Raw genomic sequence first — 25,590 nt, 5'->3', positions numbered from 1 at the left:
ACACATTCTCGGCCCCGGGGCGGGCGAGCCCCCGGGTCGCAGCGCGCAGCTGCCAGAACCCGCCGCTCCCGCCCCGCCTACCGCTCGCGTCTCCCGCAAGGTGCAGGCGGCGCAGCGGTCGCTGACCTGTTGGCGGCGGCCGGGCCGGAGGCTGTGGGCCGCGGAGGTCTCCCGGGGTTGAGCGGAGGATGCAGGAGCCACGCGCGGAGGCCGGACGGGACTAAGGGGGCAGGAGTGGCTACTGGGGCGCTGCGGTGGGGCTCTAGACCGTGGGAGGCCGGTGCTAGTGCTGGCGCGTGGTGGGCCCCGGAGGCCGCTGGAGTCCGGAGAGCTACGCGGAACCCGCAGCGCCAGGCCTGAGCGGTGGGAGGGCTGCAGCGCCTGGCGTTCAGGCCTCCCACCACGAGGGTGGAGCAGCGTTGGATACTTGTTCCTTAGGGACCGAAGGCTCCGGTGGCACCCGGGCTGTTTCTCAGAGGACGATTAGTAACGTCTCGCCATGAGGAGCCGAAGTAACTCCGGGGTCCGGCTGGACGGCTACGCTCGGCTGGTGCAACAGACCATCCTGTGCCATCAGGTAAGTGCAGGGGTGTCGCTCGTAATCACCGAGCGAGAATGTAGCGTGTCATAGCTTGGACGGAGACCTTGGATGAACTCCGTGTGTGTGTGTGTGTGTGTGTGTGTGTGTGTGTGTGTGTGTGAGAGAGAGAGAGAGAGAGAGAGAGAGAGACAGAGAGCTTGCATGAACTCCACGTGAGTGTGTGTGTATCTGTATCTGTGTGTGTGTGTGTGTGTGTGTGAGAGAGAGAGAGAGAGAGAGAGAGACAGAGAGCTTGCATGAACTCCACGTGAGTGTGTGTGTATCTGTATCTGTATCTGTAGCAGGTTCTCCCGCCCCCTCCGTGTGTGTGTGTGTGTGTGTGTGTGTGTGTGTGTCTGTGTCTGTAGCAGGTTCTCCCGCCCCCTAGCTGGGGAGGTGGTAAAGGACCCTGAAGGAAAGGTAGATGTTGGACCAGGAACAGAGTCGGTCAGGCACCTTTAGCCAGGAGCCTCCAGTCACGGCTTCGCACCCTTCTCCAGCTGCCCCCAGGCCATAGCAGGGTTCCAGGAGCAGAGTTGCAAGAAGTGTTGTCACTTGTTTATTGACATACAAACACACGCACCCAGGTTTGCGTGTCATCTCCTTCCCCTTCCCCCAAATAAAAGAGGGAAGGGAACATTTCCATTTTAAGACTAGACTATTGTGAAGGTCAGAGGCACTTTGTATAGGCTGTTACATATTTTTTTTCTGCTCCTTTCTGCTGGTTTTTCATTGCTAGTTCACTAGTTCATTCTTTCTAACTAGAAAGTTAAAACTTTCTTTTAATAATACCCATTATAAATGCACTTAATACCTTTAATTGTGCCTTTAATAATACCCACATTTCAGACTTGAAAGGCTTCAGCCACTGCTTACCCCTTATGCAAGATAGCATTTGCAAAGGGCACAAAGTTTCAGTTATAAGATGAGTAAGTTCTGGGGATCTAATGTACAGCAGCATGGTGACTGTAGTTAATCATACTGTATTGTATACTTGAAATTTGCTAAGAGAGTAGATCTTAAGTATTCTCACCACACCAAAAAAAAAGGTAACTGTGAGATGATAGATGTGTTAATAAATGTCATTGTGGTTATCATTTCTCAATGAATACATAAATCATCATGTTGTACTCCCTAAATATACACAATTTTTGATGTGTCAAATATAGCTCAGTAAAACTTGGGAGGGTGGGAAGATAGCATTTGCCTGCAATAGGTCAGAAGAAGAGGAGGTTATAAAACTCGAGTGGAGAAGTAGAAGAAAGACCAAAGTCCCTAAAAAACCCATTTGGAAGATTCTGTTTCCTAATGTTAACACTGTATGGTTACCTTCCTGCCCTCTTTTTCTTGACCTTGCAGAATCCAGTGACTGGCTTGCTCCCAGCCAGCTATGATCAGAAAGATGCATGGGTCCGAGATAACGTGTACAGCATCTTGGCTGTGTGGGGTTTGGGCCTGGCCTATCGGAAGAATGCAGACCGGGATGAGGATAAGGCAAAGGCCTATGAATTGGAGCAGGTACTCAAAATAAAAATACAAAGAGATCTGGAGCTGTGTGTGATTGGGGTTTGGGGGCAGAGTGGAGACTGAAGGAAGTGAAACCCACCAAAAGCTAAGATAACTGTATTTTGCCTTTCCCTCTTTCATCATCTTTCTGAAATTATATTCCAAAAAGCTTTCCTGTATTGCACTGAAGTGGTATTCTTGCAGTGGAAACTTGAAACTTGCTGATTTGAGGGAGAGGGAACAGTCTGTTCTGTTACAGTGGAAAATCCTATGCTGGGATCTTTCCTAAAATGCATAACTCTCTAAGTAAATGTATCTTGTAGTCTCCACTGTATTCTCATTGAGAAAAACGTTTGGGGGCAGGTATCTACTATTTTACTTCATTTTTAAAAATTGTGGTATTTGTATGAGGGTAAATAACATAAATCAGCAAGCCTTCTGGACTAGACACAGTAAAGACTTTATTTGTTGATTTTTATAGCTGTGGCCACTGTTTCAGAGCCTGTTGCTTCCTCCCTCCCTCAACTCCTGGGCAAAATGAGGTCAAAGTCAGCAGATGCTTTTAAGCCAACTTTTAAGGCACTTCCCCTCAGTAAACAAGCATCCTTTATAGAACTGTTGAGACACAAAGGGAGCTGCATCCTCTTCAACAACCAAGAAAATAATATTAAGAAAACAATATTCTGGGCTACCGCAGGAGTTGAAGTACTCTGTTGTCAGTTATAAGACGGATGTGCATTCATTTCCATTAGTGGGAAAAATTATCTCTATACCAGCCATTTTCTCCAGTGGTCTCTCTAACACTTAGGCAATCTGAGCTCCAATCTTCATCTATAAATCAGAATATTGATATTTGTTTTTTTACAAGTATCAGTGTAATATGGGGTTGCACTGTGTTGTCCTTAGCAACAGCAGGCATTTATTCTTCATGCAAGCCATTGTTGAGAGATACATAGGTCCACCAAAAAAAAAGTTGTTCAAGTTTTTGCTCTAGACCAGGTAGTACAGATCATTATTTTTATGAGTTTTTTTGTTGTTGTTGAAACGGAGTCTCACTCTGTCCCCAGGCTGGAGTGCAGTGGTGCGATCTTGGCTCACTGCAACCTCTGCCTCCCAGGTTCAAGCGATTCTCCTGCCTCAGCCTCCCGAGTAGCTAGGACTACAGGCACGTGCCATCATGCCTGGCTAATTTTTTGTATTTTTAGTAGAGACGGGGTTTCACCATGTTAGCCAAGATGGTCTCAATCTCCTGACCTTGTGATCCACCCGCCTCGGCCTCCCAAAGTGCTAGGATTACAGGCATGAGCCACCGTGCCCAGCCTTTTATGACTTTTATAAAAATAATACCATTGTAGAAATTTGGAAAATATAGAGGAGTGTTTAAAAAAATTCACCTGTAATCCTGCCTACTCCCCTCCCCCAAATCCTACATGCTACTCAATGTTTTCTAGTTTGAGCTCAGTGTTTTGTTGCTATTTTTTACTAGAAATTAATATCAATAGAATTGGAATTTCGTATCTGGTACAATTTGACCAATTTTTTCAATTCTATTAGAAGAAATCTGTTATCTCCCTGTAATGTTAACACTTTTTCTTATTTGGCCCAGTTATAAAGAATTTAACAGAGGAAGGGGGAAATAGTAGGGAAACATTGAATTACCCATTCTAAAATTTTAATGTTCCATTAAATAATTTTCAACATAGCCAAAAAATACCTTTCATACCACCTTAATAGTAATTAGGAATGTTTCAAAACATTATAGCAATGGGAAACATCTTTCAAAAAGAAAAGATTTTGTGGGAATTTTTAAATTTCTATGAACTTTCATTATGAATTGCAACAGGTTTTTATTATTAGGTCTCAATTTTTTTTCTCAAACCTGATTCAGTGTTAATCAGGAACCAGAAAATCATCTCTGTAAAAGGCCAGATAGTAACTATTTTTATCATTAGGGTTGTAGGTTACATGTGGTCTCTATCCAACTACTCAGCTCTGTGATTGTGGTGCAAATGCAGCCAGAGACAATGCAGTCATCCCTCAGTATATATGTGGGATGGATTCCAGGACAGGCTGCTTATAACCAAATCTCTGCATACTCAAATTCTGCAGTCAGCCCTGTGGAACCCATCTATAAGAAAAGTCAGCCTTCCATATACATAGGTTTCTCATTCCTGAATACTGGATTTTTGATCTGTGTTTGGTTGGAAAAAAGCCACATATAAGTGGACCTGCACAGTTCAAACTTGTGTTGTTCAGGGGTCCCCTGTATATAAAGAATGAGTGTAGTTATGTTTAAATAAAACTTAATTTATAAAAATAGCAATGGGCTAGATTTATCCTTGATCTAGATGAGTGGTTCCAAACTCTGACTGTACTTTGGAATCACTTGGGAAGCTTTGGGAAGCTTTTTTTTTTTAGACTAAGTCTTGCTCTATTGCCCAGGTTGGGGTGCCATGGTGCAATCTCAGCTGACTGCAATCTCTGCCTCCCAGGTTCAAGCGATTTTCCTGCCTCAGCTCCACAGTAGCTGGGATCACAGGTGCGCATCACCACACCCGACTAATCTTTTTGTATTTTTAGTAGAGATGGGGCTTCACCATGTTGGCCAGGTTGGTCTTAAACTCCTGATCTCAAATGACCCACCCACTTCCGCCTCCTAAAGTGCTGGGATTACAGGTGCAAGCCAACACACCCGCCTGGGAATCTTTTAAGAAACACCCTTACTACACCACAGCTTAGAAAATTTAAGTATGAATCTCTGGAAGTGGAGCTCAGTAGCATCAATATTTTTTTAAAAACTACCTGGGTGATTCTAATGTATAGCCAGTGTTAAATAATGACTAGTTATGGCCAAAATATGAACATAGATTACATCCAATAAATTCATAGATTAAATTCCCACCTATTGCAACTTTCTATTACTGTGTGGATTTTTCCCAAAACATTGATTGTTAATTTCTACCCTTCCTTCCAATTCTTACCTTGGTTTCTTTCTGAGAAATAATATCAGAGAATTGAAGAGAATTCTGGATGAAAAAAGGACAAGGGTTTAGGCAACTGCTGCATCCTAGATTGAGAGTAGAATTATGCACATGAATGTTTTAACAAATGTCTTTCTCTCAGGCATATAGATACGGTCTCATACCCATAGAAATATAGGCAGACAAATAGGGATATCTCTTTGCATTCATGGTACCATCAAATCTCAGCTTCATCTCTGGGCCTCACTCCAGTTCTGTGTGCTAAGGTGTGTTCTTTTTGTGTAGTGGTTCATCTTTTCCCATGACTTTAAGTATTACCTTTATGAGAATGACTTTCAAGTCTTCATCTCCGACCTCACTTCAATTTAAACCTAGGTTTTCATTTGTCACCTCATCAGTTGCATCTGCATATACTGTGGCTCCTCAAACTCAAAATGTGTCTGAAACCTCACCTTTCCAACTAAAAACAAACTACAAAACAATGGCAACTCAACAACAGTCTCTTTTTCTGTTATTACTGTCTCCGTTCTACCAACCACCCAGGCAATATTACTTGGAGTATTTCCCATAGTATTTTCTGTGGAATACTAGGCCAACTAAGTTTGGGACTATGTTAAACAGCAGGTGTCTTTACTCTGTAATTTCTCAGAGCCTTTGATGTACTAATGTGCATTTTTTGTCTAAGATGGTAGTGAATTTTATAGCCTTTCCAAAATCTCTTGGACTAGCACTCTATAAAACAGTGCTTGAAGTGTGCTACTTAACCTTAGAATGATTTTTGACTTCTCCCTCTTACCTTTTGATACATGCACACCAAAATCTGTTGATTCATATAATTTCTCTTGAATCTATCCCCTCTTTTCTCTTCCCTTCTGCCTCAACCTTAGTCTAAGCCCTTATCCCCTAACCCTTCTGTGAAAACCACACTTAAATTATGTCATTTCCATCCTCGACAATCTTTCTGTGGCCCTCATTTCTCCACAAGTAAAGTCCAAACATTTTGGATTGATAGGCAAGGCCCTCTATGGGTTGGTCCTAGCTTACTTTTTTCAATATTATATCACACTGGTGCCCTCCATTATACACCCAGTTCCAGCCAGGCTGATGTCTTTATTACTCCTCTAATAATCCCTTAATAAAAATACCTAACATTTGTATAAATACTTTCCATTGTACAATACACTTCCCCATAATTACCAGTATTTTATTCTCACAATACCCTGTGAATCAAGTATCATTATCCCCAATTTCCAAGTGAAGGGATTGAGGCCCAGAGATGAAGCTGGAATTTGATGGTACCATGAATGCAACCTGGGTCCTATGTCTTCAGAATCAGTATTGTTTGAATGTTTGCCTCCGTGGGAGCCTACAGACATAGCCACCTGCAAACATTTTTATGGGCTGCTTCTTCTACATGCCTGTTCCCTTTCAATCTAAACTAATATCCTTTGAAAGCCTAGCACCAATCCCACTTTTTCTGTGGTCCCTGTCCTTCCTCACAGACCACTCACTTGTACAGTGGTCACTTTCTCAGGAGTCCTTTCTTGGAACTTCTAGATCACTTGTCATCTGTGCCATTCAACATATATCTTCATTTTCTTAAATTTAAAAGACTGTGTAATCATCACGTGCCAGGCCCTATAATAGATGTTAAAAAGAAAATGGGACAAAATGTTTATATGTAACCCTCAACTTTTTATTATGGAAAATTTCAAACTTAAAGGAAAGTTGCAAGAATGGTAAAATAAACATTTGCATATACTCTATATAAATTCGCTAGTTGTTAAACACTTTGTCATATTTGCATACCCACCCCTACACACACACACACACACACACACGTTTATTTGATAAGCCATTCGAGAGTTACTTGCAGACATGTGTTTGTTTTTTAATTCAACTTCCTTCATCCATTGACTTAAAGGTTTTCTGAACCTGGCCTCTGCCCCTTTTTCTCAGGGAGTTCATTATCTGATGGGGGAGACAGATATATAAGCAAGTAGTTACAGTACATTAAGATAGGTACTATAGGTACTGATTTATATATTTGAGATAACTACTAAGCTCTATGGGAACACACAGAGGTGGGAATGTCTAAACTTCTCTGGGAAAAGGCAAGGAAGACTTCAGAGAGGAGTTGTGTTTTAAAGGATAATTAGGAAATGCTGGGTGGACTATGCTGTAGTTAGTTTTTAAAACATATCTGTCCCATCTCCCTTGTCTTTTTTTTTTTTTTTTTTTTTTTTTTTTTTTTTTTTTTTTTGAGACGGAGTCTCGCTCTGTCGCCCAGGCTGGAGTGCAGTGGCGCGATCTCGGCTCACTGCAAGCTCCGCCTCCCGGGTTCACGCCATTCTCCTGCCTCAGCCTCCCGAGTAGTTGGGACTACAGGCACCCGCCACCGCGCCCGGCTAGTTTTCTGTATTTTTTAGTAGAGACGGGGTTTCACCGTGTTAGCCAGGATGGTCTCCATCTCCTGACCTCGTGATCCGCCCGTCTCGGCCTCCCAAAGTGCTGGGATTACAGGCTTGAGCCACCGCGCCCGGCCCCTTGTCTTTATGTTCTACAAAACCTGATAGAGGTTCAATAAATATCTGGTTGCACATATACCTGGGGGTAGAGAGAAAGAGGTACACAGATATGGTTGTGTAGTTATATATTCTTATAAAGTCAGTTCACAGATATATATAAATTTATGTCCTCCAAAAGAATAGGCAAGAGGGAGAGTCACTTGGTATGGGTAGAAGCCCTGGTGTATGAATGTACATGTATAATTAATAACATCTAGCACACCTGGATCAGAAAACAGTTAGTTTGGAGAACACAAAGTACAGATATCTCCCATCATTCCTACCTCCCCATGCTTCCTACTAATTTTATCTTGCCTTGGAAGTTAGAACTTGAGGATAAAAATGGCTGATAATGGCCACTAATTGAGATCCTCCACTGAATCCTTGATTCCCCAGGTTTGCTGTTTGAAGAAAATTTAGATGGGAGTAGTGGGGCTGGGTGGTAAAGGGAGTTGATGGGTTTGCAAGAGAAAAAGTGACTAAGGCAGTAAAATAGTGAAGAAGCCAATGACATGAGCCCAGGATTCTTACAGAATAATATAAATGCTGAGTTCTATATTGGTCAACTAGAGGCCGTCAATAGGTTTTTTAAAAATGAGTTCCTTTGGGCCATTGATTTAAAGACAAGACTGTTCAAGCCCCTCCCTCTGCTTCCCATTCTAATTCATCTACTGTTAGAAAAGACAGAATATGGTAGGAACCTTTGAGTATGTGGTGACATGTATCAGAATTGAATAAAGTTTCCCCACAGAGGAGGTTGTGTTAAATACTTTCCATAACAGGGTATATTAAAGAGATGGACTCTTTCATTAACATCAAAGTCATATAGATGTCTTCTTGTAGGGGTTACAATAAGTTTCCTTGCTTTATAATAAATGTTTCAGTCTTTAAAATGTGACAAGATCATGCACTGCCTATTCTTTCTCTCTTTTTAAAATTTCTTTTGATCTGTAAGGGGAGAGGACCGTTTATAGACAGAAATGACTTAAGAGAGGAGACTCTCCTACAGAAACCATTTTTATTTTTCCCTCAATAAAAGGCTTCATAAAGAGTTGGAATTTAATCAGTACTTATCCTTATCATGACTATTGCTTGTAGTCCCATTTGAATACGTTTTGAAGAAATAACAGAATCATGTGGCTTCCAAGTAGATGAGTTTTCAGAGTTGTCCTGAAGTTGCCTCTGAGCCAGCATACCCTGGAGTAACCTGGTTGGATTTCTTTTGGACTGTGAAACAGAAAGCTTTTTGGAGAAATAGAGAAGCTGTTTGGTGCTATGTTCTTCCAAAACACATTGCCTACCCATGCCACGATTGATGGGCCCTTAGTGTCATGTAGTATATAGTTGGTGATCAGAATTTTGAGATGTTATGATTGGAAAACAAACTACTTTAAATTGTCAAGCCCTAGTAAGAGAAATAGTGATGACTTGAAACTTAAGAATTTGTGACTTTATTTCAAGGAAAAAGGGTTGAGTCAAATGAACAGATCCCCTTCATACTTATTCTTAATTGAAATTCACTTTATTCTTTAGGGGACATGTCCAGATAAATATTTCTGTGGACTCTGGAAGATAAGTCTTGGCTAGTTTAGAAAAAATAAAAGCAATGTTGTAGTGAAGTCTTTCTAGGCCATAGGATGTATTTTAGAATATCCTCAGAGCCTTAGGATTTTTGAGCTGTTTTGCCCCTTTCTCCAGGTGGAATGTCCTCTAATAGGATGGTTGGCTTATTTTTACATAAACCAGTTGGAGCTTGGATGATTTTTTTGACTTGAAGGAATCATAAAGCTTAGCTTTTGATTCCACTTTTAGCTGTAATCTGCTCTTCTGTGTACCTATAAATGTCATGTAAATAGGAACACAGGATAGGGTTACTTGTTCTCAAAAGGTCATGTACCAACTGCAGTTGCTGAGTAAGTATTCCTGTATCTAGGGATGTTTATAACTGTCTTGTTTCCATTTATTTCTGCAGAGTGTAGTGAAGCTGATGAGAGGACTACTGCACTGTATGATCAGACAGGTATGTTATTGGTAACACCCTCCTCTCCAATAAAAGCACATTGTAATAGTATCTCTACCCCTTAGGGAATGTTTATAGCTTATATTTTCTTTCAGTTTCACAAATAGTACACACTAATTTTAGAAAATTTGGAAAATTTGGAGAGGGAGAATGTCACCCATAATCTCACAATGTAATTACCACTGGAATGTTTCTTTCTAGTCTTTTTTCACCCTCTACAAATGATTTTCGATGTGTTTTATCATTACTGTACATTGAATTGTATATGTAGGGTAGAAAGATGATACAGGTCTAAAAACCCTCATTTGGCCAGGCACTGGTGGCTCATGCCTGTAATCCCAGCATTCTGGGAGGCCAAAGCAGATGGATTGCTTGAGTCCAGAAGTTCAAGATCAGCCTGGGCAACATGGTGAAACGTTGTCTCTACAAAAAATATAAAAATTAGGGCTGGGCATGGTGGCTCAAGCCTGTAATCCCAGCACTTTGGGAGGCCGAGACAGACGGATCACGAGGTCAGGAGATCGAGACCATCCTGGCTAACACGGTGAAACCCCATCTCTACTAAAAAATACAAAAAACTAGCCGGGCGAGGTGGCGGGCGCCTGTAGTCCCAGCTACTCTGGAGGCTGAGGCAGGAGAATGGCATAAACCCAGGAGGCGGAGCTTGCAGTGAGCTGAGATCCGGCCACTGCACTCCAGCCTGGGTGACAGAGCGAGACTCCGTCTCAAAAAAAAAAAAAAAAATTAGCGCACATGGTTGTGTGCTCCTGTAGTCCAGCTACTTGGGGATGAAGTGGGAGGATCACTTGAGCCTGGGAGGTCAAGGCTGCGGTGAGCCAAGATGGTGCCACTGCACTCCAACCTGGGTGGCAGAGTGAAACCCAGTTTCAAAAATAAGTAAACAAAACACACACACACACACACACACACACCCTCATTTGAAACCCTTGGGGCCATCAACTTTAGAATTTAAGTTTTTCAGATTTTAAAAAGGCAGTACAGTGCATACTCCTGGCAACCTTTAATTATATGGTGTATGGTATATATATTATGCCTTCTGCGGGTCTAGGACAGCACTATAATCAGAAACTTTAATATCTCTGAAGGGAAGCATGCAATTTCATACTAAGTGGAATAAATAAAGACTTAATTTGAATCTGGTGTTGCCAACAAATGAATTTTAATGCAAAACTTAGGGGAAAAAACCTTTTCAAAGTGTTGTAGATTTTAAGATTGGAGATAAGAAACCTTGAATTTGTATCTCATTGCAGTAATTTGCATTTTCCTTACCTCCAGTGAAGCTGAGCATCCTTTTATGTGTAGATTGAAAATTTGCATTTCCTCATGGATGAATTGTCTGCTAAGTCCTTTGCCTATCTTCTAGGTTCTCTTTCTTGCCTGTTGAAAAGTTCTTGTACATTATAGACATTAGTCCTTTGTCATATGCATTGTGAATTTTTTAGCAGTCTATCATTTATTTTTGAGGCTTGTTTGTGATATTTTTGCATACAAAAGTGTTTTTACTTTAAAAATTGTTTTATCCTAGGAGATCTTAAAGTATTTTGCCCACATCGAATCTGACCTGTCTTTTCTGGAGATCAAGATTATGTTTTATTAGAAGAAGAAATTGAGGCCCAGATTGATAAAGTGACTGCCTACAGGCACAGGAGTCTATATCTATAGTAGAAGGAAATATGTAGTAGATAGAAAGTAGTACATAGAAATACATGATAGATAGAAAATCTTTGCTACTTTATTTTGTATTTAGATATTTGCACTTCTGTTTTTTTCTTTTTAGATAGGGGCCTCACTTTGTCGCTCAGGCTGGAGTGCAGTGGTATGATCATAATTCACTCACTGCAGCCTTGGCCTCTGGGCTCAAGTGATCCCCCCACCTCAGCCTCCCACATCACTGGGACTACAGGTGTGCACCACCATGCCTTGTGAATTTTTAAATTTTTTTTTGTAGGGACGGAATCTCACTATGTTGCCCAGGCTGGTCTCAAACTCCTGGGCTCCAGTGATCCTCCCACCTCGGCCTCCTAAAATGCCAGGATTATAGGCATGAGCCACCTTACCTGGCCAATATTTGAACTTTCTACCTTACCAAATATGTTTGAGGTCACTAATTTCAGGAACCAAATTTAAGGTATAACGGTTACTGTCATACATCAGAGGCATTAATTATCAAATTTAAATTTCAGGAACTAAGTCTTTCAGTTGTCCTTTGCACAGTATTTTCCTTCTGACTTCTAGTTTCAGCTTTTTGTTGTGAACCCAGGAAATCTAAGACAGATCTGCCAGCCTCGGCCTCCCAAAGTGTTGGGATTACAGGTGTAACCCACTGTGCTGGCCAATTACTGTTATTTTTTCCTGAAGTTTGAGTTGTCCGGCTTCAGTTCCCAGGGTTTTAAGAAAGCACAGCTGAGTTTTCAGTGACTCCAAATTAGGAAAAATGGGGGAATAAAAAGAAGGAAAAAAATTGAAAACATTATTTTGAAAGCTTATAGCCAAAAAAATTAGAATTCCATCCAAACTGTAGAAGCTAATAAAAATTGAAACAAAAATTAGGCAAGACTAGAATCTAACAATGGGTATACTGTCGTTTTGAAATATAATTTTTTCTCTCTCCAGTTTCCCTTTTGCTAAAGACAAATCATGGTAGGACTGGTTTGCTTATTATACTTGGCCTAATTATTTGTATACAGTGCAGCAAGAATAATTATTTTTTACTTAGGCTTTTAAATGGGCTTTGATTGAACTTTGTTCCATAGGAGGAATCTCAGATAAGATTTTTTTTTTTTTTTTTTTTGAGATGGAGTCTTGCTGTGTCACCCAGGCTGGAGTACAGTGGCACAATCTCAGCTCACTGCAGCCTCCACCTCCTGGGTTCAAGTGATTCTCCTGCCTAAGCCTCCCGAGGACCTGGGATTACAGGTGTCCACCACCATGCCCGGCTAATTTTTGTATTTTCAGTAGAGACGGTATTTCACCATGTTGGCCAGGCTTGTCTTGAACTCCTGACCTCATGATCCACCCGCCTCAGCCTGCCAAAATGCTGTGATTATAGGCATGAGCCACCACGCCCTGACATCAGATAACACTTCTTGAAAGCCGAGCCCAGCCATGAATTTATGTCATCAAATATCTATGAGTTGGGTGAATTTCTCCTCCTCTTGAGGTTCCAAGATAAACCTGAGGCTTCTGTGCCTGTCGGAAAGTGACATTCGTTAATTACCAAGGGTCAGAAACCCTATATGTGGACTGTGTACATGAAATATGAGGCCAGTGTTTCCAAGGGCTTTATTGCCTTCATAAGTCAAGTCTGATTCTTTAAAGGAAAGTACACCATTCCAGTCAAAGACGTGGTAAAATTACCAGTTTCTCCAACTGTGTCCTGTTACAAATGAAAACAGATTCTTATTGCACTTATGCAAATAACTGTATTGCCATAAGTTAAGAATACTCACAAATAGTTTCCAAATTCTGGAGAAAATCAGGTAGACAGAAACAAGTATGCTCCAAATCTTGCTTATGGGAGTATACTACATTGTTAAAAGCTGTCAGTAGCTCAAAAGAGAAGTTTTAAGACTCTGAAAAACAAAACAGGTCCGGCGCGGTGGCTCAAGCCTGTAATCCCAGCACTTTGGGAGGCCGAGACGGGCGGATCACGAGGTCAGGAGATCGAGACCATCCTGGCTAACACAGTGAAACCCTGTCTCTACTAAAAAATACAAAAAAACAACTAGCCAGGCGAGGTAGCGGGCGCCTGTAGTACCAGCTACTCGGGAGGCTGAGGCAGGAGAATGGCGTAAACCCGGGAGGCGGAGCTTGCAGTGAGCTGAGATCAAGCCACTAAACCCGGGAGGCGGAGCTTTCAGTGAGCTGAGATCGCGCCACTGCACTCCAGCCCGGGTGACAGAGCGAGACTCCGTCTCAAAAAAAAAAAAAAGAAAGAAAGAAAAGAAAAACAAAACAAAAGATCAGCAAACATTTTAAGCAAAAAGTCAAAAAAATTAGTTCGGTCCATGCAGTTATTTCTTTTTTTTTTTTTTTTTTTTTGTGAGATGGAGTCTCGCTCTGTCACCCAGGCTAGAGTGCAGTGGCCGGATCTCAGCTCACTGAAAGCTCCGCCTCCCGGGTTTATGCCATTCTCCTGCCTCAGCCTCCCGAGCAGCTGGGACTACAGGCGCCCGCCACCTTGCCTGGCTAGTTTTTTTTTTTGTATTTTTTAGTAGAGACGGGGTTTCACCGTGTTAGCCAGGATGGTCTCGATCTCTTGACCTCGTGATCCACCCGTCTCGGCCTCCCAAAGTGCTGGGATTACAGGCTTGAGCCACCGCGCCCGGCCCCATGCAGTTATTTCTTGTTCTGCTTGATACTCGTGAACATTTTAGCTCTCCATGAGTCCTAGAAGTTTCTCCTCTATTCTGATGTCACAGTCTTCAAAAGTTATCAGAAACATGCATTTAAGAGCACCTATTGGAATTTTATAGCTGATTATAAAACCATCTTCTAAAAAGGACTAAAACAAGACAACAATTGTCCATGAATGAAAAAAAAGTTTTAAGGCAGCCATAATCAAAAGACACAATTGACAAAGAAATTTGTTACCTCTGTGGCACACAATAATTTTAACATAACAATTAGGATTATTACCAATAATGTACGCTAAGTTATATCAGAATTGCAGGAGTTTCCTATAATTTTGGAACACATACTAATAACATATTTATACAAATACAGTCCAAAGAAAACCAAACATTTCATATTTAACAATGCTTCCTATATAATTTTTATACTAAATAAGCCAAATTATGACATTTTTGGACTTCAGGGAACCTAATGTCTTAAAGGATTAATTAGGTTAGAAAAAGACATAATTTATAATTTGATTTTGGAAAATTTGTCAAATATAAAAGTTTAAAATGCTTGATATTACAAAATAGTATTACAGGTCATTGTTTAACCAAAGTGCTAATTCAAGGACTTCAAAAAAAGTGAAAACCTTCATTCTTTGAGAGAAGAGACTTAATTTTCTAAACAAGAAGCCCTAATAAAAACAGCTTGAAGCCAATTACATTTGTTTTTCAAAATTTTGTAAATAATCTATAAAGTTTAACCTTGATTATAAAATGTAACTTCTATAAGCCTTTTATAACCTTTATTAAGGAGTTGGAGGAGTTAGTTAATGCTTTAAGAAAAACTTGTTAATCTGACACAGGGGTCCATATACTGGTTTTGCATCTGTGTGCCTTTGACACTAATGATTCATTTATAGAGAAACTGAACTTATTTTATCTTTAAAAATTGGCCTTTACAAACTTATACGCTCTCCTCTTCCACGATAGTTCCTGGCCCTTGAGGAATCAAATAGCTTTAATTGTTTTTTGCCCTATATTTCAGGAATGCAGTTTATTTTGATTGGCATCTTCCACAGGGCCTGAAGATGAGGCTTTAATTGCTGTCGGTGTTTAAGATTTAGCAGGACTTGATGTCCTTTTTAGACCCAGGAGTTAAAGCCCTCTAAGTCAATGTCACAAGGACTTTAAAAGCACATACAGGAAGATACATGGATATAATAACCTTAGTTAAAAAAAAAATTTTTTTTTAATCTCAGTTTTTTCCTAAGCAAAACCAAAACTTAATAATAATATTTGGATTTTCTGGTTTGTCCTGAACATCCCTCTTTTTTTTTTTTTTTTTTTTTTTTTTTTTTTTTTTGAGACGGAGTCTCGCTCTGCGGCCAGGCTGCAGTGCAGTGGCGTGATCTCGGCTCACTGCAACCTCCACCTCCCGGGTTCAAGCAATTCTCCTGCCTTAGCCTCCGGAGTAGCTGGGACTACAGGCACACGCCACCACGCCCAGCTAATTTTTTTTGTATTTTTAGTAGAGACAGGGTTTCACCATGTTGACCAGGATGGTCTCGATCTCTTGACCTCCTGATCCACCTGCCTCGGCCTCCCAAAGTGCTGGGATTACAGGTATGAGCCACTGCACCCAGCCTCTTTATTCTTATAACTTTCTTTACATCTCCTTTTGTTTCCTGGTTGTATTTACCTTGTTTTATACATAACCTTTAAATAAGCTTTGAATTAGACAAAACTTGTTCACCTTTTATTTTTTAGCAAGAATGTTTTCCTATAATATATATTTATTGGAAAATATCCAAATAATTATCTATTAATATAACTTTATATCCTAAATTATGACCAGTTTTTCTGCAAGTACTTATCCTATTATATTTACCTAATTATTGTAATTGTTTTACTCTGATTATTTATGAAAATTGTGATAGTCATGATTTAAAGTTATGAAACTGCCATTGAAAGTTATAACTGAGACAGTGAAAAAAGATTTGACCTAACTGACTCCATCTTGCTCTTAGCCCCAGGCTGTCCTTGTTCACTCCTGGTCATAGGCCAAACTAACTTTGGGAGGAATTTAGCTTATAGATTAGCTTTGAAACAAAGAGAATAACCGTCCTTTCCCAAAACAAACCTCCTTATTGTCTGTGCATACTGCCTAAAACCACAGGATTCGAAGTTATGGTAATCTTACTAAATTCAAGATGAAGCTGTTTTCATTAAGCCCATATCAATGTCTTATTTATTAAAAATTACACAAGCAAAGAATCATTCTGTTTTGGGCTGGGCTTATAGTTTGTAACCCCTATGCCAAATTTTGACACCTTATAGTATTTGGCAGGGATAAGTATGAAATTGCTTGATTAATAAATGCAAAACAAAAGAATGTATACTGGCAAATCTTAAGACATTTCTAATATTACCTTACCAAATAATTTTAAAACTAGCTTATTTAATTTTACTTAAGTTACATAAACTTGAAAAAGCATTTGACTATTCTTTTTTAGTATCTGATTTAAGTGCTTTTATTTTTCTTTTTTTTTTTTTTTTTTTTTTTGTTGTTGAGACAGAGTCTCGCTTTGTTGCCCAGACTGGAGTGCAGTGGCTGGATCTCAGCTCACTGCAAGCTCCGCCTCCCGGGTTCACGCCATTCTCCTGCCTCTGCCTCCCGAGTAGCTGGGACTACAGACGCCCGCCACCTCGCCCAGCTAGGTTTTTGTATTTTTTAGTAGAGACAGGGTTTCACCGTGTTAGCCAGGATGGTCTCGATCTCCTGACCTCGTGATCCACCCATCTTGGCCTCCCAAAGTGCTGGGATTACAGGCTTGAGCCACCGCGCCCGGCCAAGTGCTTTTATTTTTCTTTAAGCCAATTAATTAGATCTTGTATATTTTTAGTAGTGAAACACTGTGTACACAACATATACATACATCTAAAGACATATTAGGTATGCTGATGGATTTATAAAGACCCCCTTTTTTTCTTATACTTTCATATTCTTGATAACCTGTTTCACAACCCTACACATTTGTCAGCTAAATAGCCTTAAATTTGCACATTAAAGGAAATAGTTCGGGTGAAATCAAATAGCAAAATTTACATCATAATGTACAGAAAGAAAGGTCTGGTGGTGCAGAACTAGAGGGAGATGCTTTTACAGTGCACTTAAAAAATTTTTTTAAACAAAGACATTTCTGAGTGTCTTCCTTAAAAACTCAAGTGTAGCCTCTGTTGCAATAACTATTTTAGTCAAAAAATCAGGTGAAAATGGAATTCAGTCAACTAAGAAGAAAAAAAAAAACTTTTGCTCAAAAAAAAAGACAAAGTCTTAGGAGAGAAAAAAGAAACAGCTCAAAAACATGAAGGCCTTTTAAATACAAACATGCCCACATGCGCACATACACATACACATCTTGGATGTTAACCTTTTAATTAAGCCAACTTTTAACCATTGAGCTCCTTTAAAAGAAAAAAAATCTTTTAAAATCTTATTACCGTATTCAACTAGGACAAAATGCTGCTAAACTAACAATCATCACACAAATTATACGATTTCTGAGTGCTCTAAGTGTAAGCAGAATTTAACACCAGCTGGTTGTTAATGCTAACTTCAGTCATTTAAAAAGAATTTGCAAGACAGAATCCGAAACCAGTTTCTTACATAATGATGGGTCTCAGGCTGTAGACTGCTCTCTACCATCCTAGAAACAGGAAAAACGAAAACAAAAACAAAACTCATCTTCCCTGTTAGAAGCAAGCTCAAACTCCATAAAGGAATTATCTGCCTTCCATAGACATGCAGGCAGGAAAGCTTGCTTTCCTTGTGTTGGAAGCAAGTAAAACTCCAAAAAAAGAGGAGTTGTAACAGCAAAATAAGCTTTAGATCTTGACCAAATTTTGAGAGATCAGGGATTCTGTGGAGGGGGTGCTCTCAGGCCTCAGCAAATTGTCCTGTTGGTTTGAGCCATAAAGTTAGCTCATACTGGTACCAAGCACTGACAGGAGATTTGTCAAAGGTCAGGGGCATCTCCACTCAGAATCCACCCCACCTTGAGGTTACCAAAATGTGAACCCTGAAAATCTGAGACAGGTCTCAGTTAATTTAGAAAGTTTATTTTGCCAAGGTTGAAGATGTGCCCATGACAGCCTCAGGAGGTCCTGAGTACCTGTGCCCAAGATAGTTGGGGCACAGCTTGGTTTTATACATTTTTGAGAGACATGAGACATCAATCAATATATTCGTTCATTAATTAATCACTAATAATAATTAGTACATTAGTTCAGAAAGGCTGAGACAACTCAAAGCAACACCCCACAACCGGGGGCTTCCAGGTCACAGGTTGGTGAGAAACAGATGGTTGCATTCACTTGAGTTTCTGCTAAGTCTTTCCAAAGGAGGCAATCAGAATATGCATCTGTCTCTGTGAGCAGGGGGATGACTTTGAATAGAATGGGAGGCAGATTTTCCTTGAGCAGTTCCCAGCTTGAAAGGGCCCAAGATATTTTCCTTTCAGACTGTCATACCTTTACTCCCTCACTCTGTGTGTCTCTCAGCAGCTCTTTTCATTACTCTCTCAAAATATATCCTCTTATTCTAATTTACTTTGAAATTTTTACCTCAGTTTCAGGAACAAATGTATCTTTTCACATTCAGTTATCTCTTACTAAGCTGTTCTCACTCAAGCACTCTGAATCTCAATTTATATCTACAGTGTGCAGTGTAGTAAAGCAACCATATGAAGAGTGAACAAGAGGCAATGAATAGGAAAGAGCTGTTTTTGACTATTTGGTATTATTTTCTAATTAAATCACCTAAATTGAAAAACAACAGTAACAGACTTTCCAGTTGTGTTAGTGTAGAGAAAAAGAGGTAACAGTGTATTTTAAATATTCACAATTGCCTGAAGATAATGTATTTTCACATTGCAATAATGTATGTTAGAGTATAAGTGTGGCATATGGGTTGACTTTTCAGTATATCCTTCTGTTAATGTTTTTGTTCTTCTCAGGTGGATAAAGTAGAATCCTTCAAATATAGTCAGAGTACTAAGGATAGCCTCCATGCCAAGTACAACACCAAAACCTGTGCCACTGTAGTGGGTGATGATCAATGGGGACACCTGCAGTTGGATGCTACCTCTGTGTACCTGCTCTTCTTAGCGCAAATGACTGCCTCAGGTCAGTACAAGGAGAGAAGTGCTGGGAGCCCCTGAGCATGGAGTCTGGGGTACTAATTAATATTCTTTTAAATTGAGGACTAGGAAGGCTGGGGTAGATCTTCTTGAGACAGGTGTTTTTTATTATTTATTAATCCTCAGATATGAGATGGCAAAGAATGGCTGGGGTTTATTGCTTGTTCTCATACAGTACATTGACAAGCCTGTCGGTTAGTATAAATACAAATTCAATCACCTACTTTATGCTACTGTTTATGAATATAACAAGGCATCTGTCTATAGGCATCTAAATTAAGAAAATTAACTTAGGAATCAGAATCCAAATTTTTAAATTATTGAATACTATATTCTTTTCAGATGGTTCTCATTAATTTTGGATGCTTTACCTGAGAAAGGGAAATGTAAGAAACAATTTAATTTCCTTTTATTTCTCCTAAATTGGGGGAGGGCAATGTATCCGATTATACCTAGTTTATAAATGTAATGGGACGTTTGCCAGAGCTTCCTAAACTAATGTACTTCTCAAAATACCAAATTTTTGACAATTTCTTCATCTTCCAATCGGTTATTGAGCTCCTTGGTACTAAGGGCATCCAGGGTGGGAATTCCCTCAAAATACTCTTCTTCTCCTTTTTTAATAGAAATAAATATTTGATGATAAACCTTTCCTTTATTTCCTCTAGAACACACAGCTCAGAAGCTGAATAGCCTTTTCTCAAAAGTATGAACTAGCTACCCAGATATGTCCTGTTGTAGGGGAGGAGGTTTCTTCCAGAATAAATGTAGTTTTAGGTTTAATTTATTTAAATGGAATGACAGCTATAACTCTATTTCTAATATTATTTTAATACCAATTCTGGCGTTTTGTCTACAAAGCAACAATGTCTGAGTATCTCTTGTAGTTTTTCATTTTGAGCCCAGAATGCAAGCAGAAATGTATCAAAGAGGCTTATAGGAGACATAACCATTCATTCAACAAATGTTTATTCATTCCTGACTTAACATTTGATTTTCATCTCAATCAGCTGAGTTTGATAGGTACTTGGAATAAGGTAGATATTATTTGATCAGGCCTTTTGAGGAATATGTAGAAATTTACAAATCAGAGAAGGGAAGGGGATAGCATGAATATAACATGGAAATTTGAAAGGTACTGGCCATCAAGGTAAGGCTGGATATCTTCTATGGTTAGAGTATAACATGCATCTGGAAAAATGACTAACTGTGAAACTAGAAAGTTGGGGCTAGCTATTTGAGGGCCTGTGTACCATACTATATAGTTTGGAGTTTAGTCCGTAATCAGTAGTGAGTCATTCAAGGTAAATAATCAAGGAAGTTTCGGATGATTCACTTCAGTAGTAGGAAGATAGATTGGATAGGAAAGAAGATTAAGATGGCAAACTAGTTAGAAAGTTAGTGAAATACTTTAAGGCAAGATTGATATAGAATTTATGTAAGGCAGTTACCTTGAGAATGAAAGGGCATATTTGAGATATAAACGGTAGTATGCAAGATCATAGAGTATTTAGTGATGCTCTACACATTTTTGAATACTTACAAATCTCAACCTTGGTTAAAAGAGAGGCTTAGACAGAACCTGACTGCAACTTATAGAATGGGGGCATGAGGAGCTCCATGGAACCCCCAGCAAAATAACCATAAATGTTGAAAATTATTTTTTAAAAACCAGCCACTTACATTATTGGAAATTGTCTGAAGGACATACAGCAAGTAGAGAAACATTTACTCCAGGAAATCTACCAAGTATTGGTAAAAGCAGTGAGGGAGTGTGGCATTTGAGTCTCAATCTACTCCCTCCTCCACCCCACCTCAGCATGGCAGAAGCAATATTCAAGGCGGGCACAGCCAAGAGCACAATCTCCCCAGCTAGTTCCCAGTTTAGGGACACTGTATCTCCCTGAGGGAGGTAGGTTGTGATCATTTCTCATCCTCTCCAGCTCCATGTTGCAGAAGCTAGTTCAGGCAAGAATAGCTAACAGGCCTGGAGCTCCCCTCCTCCCCAGGAAAAGGCAGGGTGAGAATTAGGCCCTGATCAACCTTGGCCCACTTCACTATGAGGGTGGAGGTTCCCCACCGGGAGGGGCAAACTAAGAAGATCAAAGGTTACCATCTCTTCCCAGCACTCAATTTGTAAAGCAGGGGTGTCACTACAAAAGAATTGGGCCACTGTTCTCACCACTAGCTCTGGAGCACTGCCACAGAAATTTTGCTGGGGAGAGAGGCAGGCTGTAAGGACACAAAGCTCTGTAGCTTTTCCCAAAGGAATTGACTTTATTTAAGAGTGTGGGAAAGTTAAAACCTAAAGGCAATCTCAAAAAGCAATGGAGATTTGGGTTCTAAGCAATTAAGAGGAGGCTAGTAGCTCAATAAGAGCAAGAAGCTAAACCATATACTAGCTCAATGGCACATGAACATTTTTCAGGATAGATTATATGGTATACCGTAAAACAAACCTCAATAAATTTGAAAGATTTCAAAATCACACGAAGTATGTTCTATGACCAAAATGGAATGAAATCAGAAACAGAAAGAAATTTAGGAAACTCACAAATATATGGAAATTAAGCAATACACACCTAAATGACCAATGAGTCAAATAAGAATCACAAGGGAAATTAGAAAATACTTTGAGCTAAATGAAAAAGAAAATACAACATACCAAAACTTATAGGAAGCAGAGAAAACAGTGCTTAGAGGGAAGTTTATAGCTGTAAACACCAATGAAAAAAAAAAAAGAAAAGAAAAATCAGTAACCTAACCTTCCACCTTAAGGCACTGGAAAAAGACAAGCAAACTAAGCCCAAAGCAAAGAGAAATGATGAAGTAATAAACATTACAGCAGAAATTAATGAAACAGAAAATGGAAAAAACAGTAGAGAAAATCAACAAAACCAAAAGTTCATTCTTTAAAAAGATCAACAAAATTGACAAATCTTTAGCTACACTGACCAAGAGAAAAAGAGAGAATACTCAAATTACTAAAACTAGGAATAAAAGAGGGGATATCGATACAACCTTACAAAAATGTAAAGAACTAAAGGGGAATACTATGGACAACTGGTTACCAACAAACTAGATAATTTTGATGAAATGGGAAAATTTCTTGAAAGACAAACTACTGAATCTGACTCAAGAAGCAAAGGAAATCGGAGTAGACTTACTACAATCAAAGAGAATTAGTAATATAAAATCCTTCCACAGAGAAAAGCCCAGGTGCAGATAGCTTTACTGATAAATCTACCAAATAAAGAAGAGTGAACACCAATTCTTTACAAACACTTCCAAAAATAGAAGAGGTGACACTTGCAACCTCATTCTGTGAAGCCATTACTCTGATGCTAAAACCAGACAAAGATATCACAACAAAGTACAATTATAGATCAATATCTCTTATTAATAAAGACATAAAAATAAAATACTAGGTAACTGAATCCAGCAATATATTAACACGTTTATATACCTTGACCAAACCATATATATTCCAGGAGTGCAAGGTTGTTTTATTATCTGAAAATTAATTAATGCAATACATCATGTCAATGGAATAAAGGACAAAGGTATATTATTGTCTCAGTAGACACAGAAAAACAATTGACAAATTCAATACCTTATCATGATAAATACTTACCAAATAAAGAATAGAGGAGCATTTTTTCAACCTGATAAATGGCATCTTTGAAAATCCACAGCTAGGCCGGGCGCGGTGGCTCAAGCCTGTAATCCCAGCACTTTGGGAGGCTGAGACGGGTGGATCACGAGGTCAGGAGATCGAGACCATCCTGGCGAACACAGTGAAACCCCGTCTCTACTAAAACTACAAAAAAACTAGCCGGGCGAGGTGGTGGGCGCCTGTAGTCCCAGCTACTTGGGAGGCTGAGGCCGGAGAATGGCGGGAACCCGGGAGGCGGAGCTTGCAGTGAGCTGAGATCCGGCCACTGCACTCCAGCCTGGGCGACAGAGCGAGACTCCGTCTCAAAAAAAAAAAAAAAAAAAAAAAAAAATCCACAGCTAACATGACATTTGATGGTGAAAGAATGAATGCTTTTCCCCTTAGATCAGAATAAGACAAGGACATCAACTCTTGCCACCAGTATCTAAAATTGTACTAGCAGTTTAGCAAGGGCAAAGAGCCAATAAAAAGAAATAAAAGGCATCAAATAAATGAAGGAGTATAATTATCTCCATTTGCAGATGATAGTTCTTACATAGAGAAATCCTAAGGAATTCACTAAAAATCTGGAATAAACAAAGTTTAGCAAGGTAACAACATACAAGATAAATATGCAAAAATGAATTATATTTCTAAACAGGAGTGAATAACCAAAATGAAATTTAAAAATAATTTCTATTAAAATAGGATCAAAAATGAAATAATAAGGAATAAATTTAATAAAAGAAATATAAAATTTGTACTTTGAAAGATACAAAACATTGTTGAAAGAAAGTAAAGATCTGACTAAATGGAAAGACATCTATATTCAAGGATTAGAAGATTTATTGTTAAGGTGGCAACATTTCCCAAATTAATCTACAGATTCAACATCAACTGACTTTGCAGAAATTGACAACCTGTTTCTAAAATTTGTATGGAAATTTAAAGGACCCAGAAGAGCTAAAACAATCTTAAAAAAGAAGAAAGTTGAAGGACTCCAACTTCCTAATTTCAAAAATACAAAGCTACATTAATTAAAACAGCACAGGTACTGGCATAAGTATAGACATGTAGCTCTTTCGAATAGAATTGAGAGGTTAGAAATAAGCCATCACTTTATGCTCAGTTGACTTTTGACAAAGGTGCCAAGATAATTCAATGGGGAAAGAATAGTCTCTTCAACAAATGGTGCTGGGACAACTGTATGTCCACATGCAAAAGAATGAAATTGGACTTCTTCCTCACACCATATATAAAAATTAACTCAAGGCTGGGCGCAGCAGCCCATGCCTGTAATTGCAGCACTTTGGGAGGCTGAGGTGGGAGGATCACTTAAAGTCAGGAGTTTGAGACCAGCCTGGCCAACATGGTGAAACCCCTACTCTACTAAAAATACAAAAATTAGTTAGGCATGGTGGTGTGCACCTGTAATCCCAGCTACTCGGGGCTGAGGCAGGAGAATCGCTTGAACCTGGGTGGCGGAGGTTGCAGTGAGCCGAGATCGTGCCATTGCACTCCAGCCTGGGCAATAGAATGAGACTACATCTCAAACAAACAAACAGAAAATGAAATTAAATTTAAAAAAATTAACTCAAAATAAATTGTAAACCTAAATGTAAGAGGGAAAACTAAAACACTATATTAGTCTGCCACAACAGAATACCACATAATAGGTGGCTTAAATAACAGAAATTTATTTTCTCACAGTTCTGGAGGCTGGAAGTCCAAGAGCAAGGCTGGCAGGGTTGGTTTCTGGTGAGGCCTCTCATCTTGGCTTTCAGATGGCTACCCTTCCTGTGTTCTTACATGGCCTCTTCTCTATGTGCGTGCACTCCTGGTGTATCTTCCTCTTCTTATAAGGACAGCAGTCCTATTGGGTTAGGGCCACCCTCATGACCTCATTTATCTTCTTAATTATCTCCTTGAAGTCCCTATCTCCAAATATAGTCATATTAGGAGTTAGGGCTTCGACATATGAATTTTTGGGGGGAGGACAAAATTCAATACATAGCAAACACTCAGAGAAAAATATAGGAGTAAATGTTTCTGACCTTGGGTTAAGAAAAAGCCTCTTAGATATGGCACCAAAAGCATAAGCTACTAAAGAAAAAATAGACAAACTGGAATGTATCAAAATTAAGAACTTTTGTGCTTCAAAGGACCCCATCAAGAAAGTAAAAAAGCAACCAATAGTATAGAAGAAAATATTCACAGATCGTATATCTGATAAGGTACTTGTATCTAAAATAAAGAACTCTCAGAACTGAATATAAAAGATAAATAACCTAATTAAAAATGGTCAAAGAATCAGAGTTGACATTCCTCCAAAAAGATGTTCAGATAACCAATAAGTACGTGAAAGGATACTGAGCATCATTAATTTTGAAAGAAATGCGGGTCCCAACCACAATGAGATACCACTTCACACCCATCAGGATGACTGTAATCAAAAACACAGATTATAAGTATTACTGAGGATGTGGAGAAATTGGAACCCTCATACACTGCTGGTGGAAATGTAAAATGGTGCAGCTGCTTTGGAAAAGAGTCTGGTAGTTCCTTAAAAGGATTAAAAAAGAGATACCATATGATCTAGCAGTTTCACTCCTAAGTGTATATATACCCAAGAGAAATGAAAACGTAGGTTCACTCAAAAGCTTATACATTAACGTTTATAGCAGCATTACTTATGATAGCCATAAACAAAAATAACCCAAAT

The 25,590-nt window shown here is 39.4% G+C and overlaps 1 protein-coding gene across 4 annotated transcripts in view; it reads left to right on the top strand.

The window, feature by feature from the left end:
• Positions 1-355: 355 nt before the first annotated feature.
• The window catches only part of PHKA1 (phosphorylase kinase regulatory subunit alpha 1), a 131,352-nt gene continuing 106,117 nt past the window's right edge, over positions 356-25,590 (top strand). For all 4 annotated transcript variants that reach the window (XM_050776308.1, XM_050776307.1, XM_050776306.1 and 1 more), the window contains exons 1-4: positions 356-577; positions 1,940-2,098; positions 9,607-9,654; positions 19,031-19,199. In XM_050776308.1, coding sequence (XP_050632265.1) covers positions 500-577; positions 1,940-2,098; positions 9,607-9,654; positions 19,031-19,199 — 454 coding nt within the window. In that variant the 5' untranslated portion in view covers positions 356-499. The remainder of the gene's footprint in view (positions 578-1,939; positions 2,099-9,606; positions 9,655-19,030; positions 19,200-25,590) is intronic.

This window comes from Macaca thibetana, chromosome X (assembly GCF_024542745.1).
Source record: "Macaca thibetana thibetana isolate TM-01 chromosome X, ASM2454274v1, whole genome shotgun sequence".
Taxonomy (NCBI): domain Eukaryota; kingdom Metazoa; phylum Chordata; class Mammalia; order Primates; family Cercopithecidae; genus Macaca; species Macaca thibetana.
Note: the sequence above shows the minus strand (reverse complement) of the source record. Positions and strands in the feature narration are given on the sequence as shown.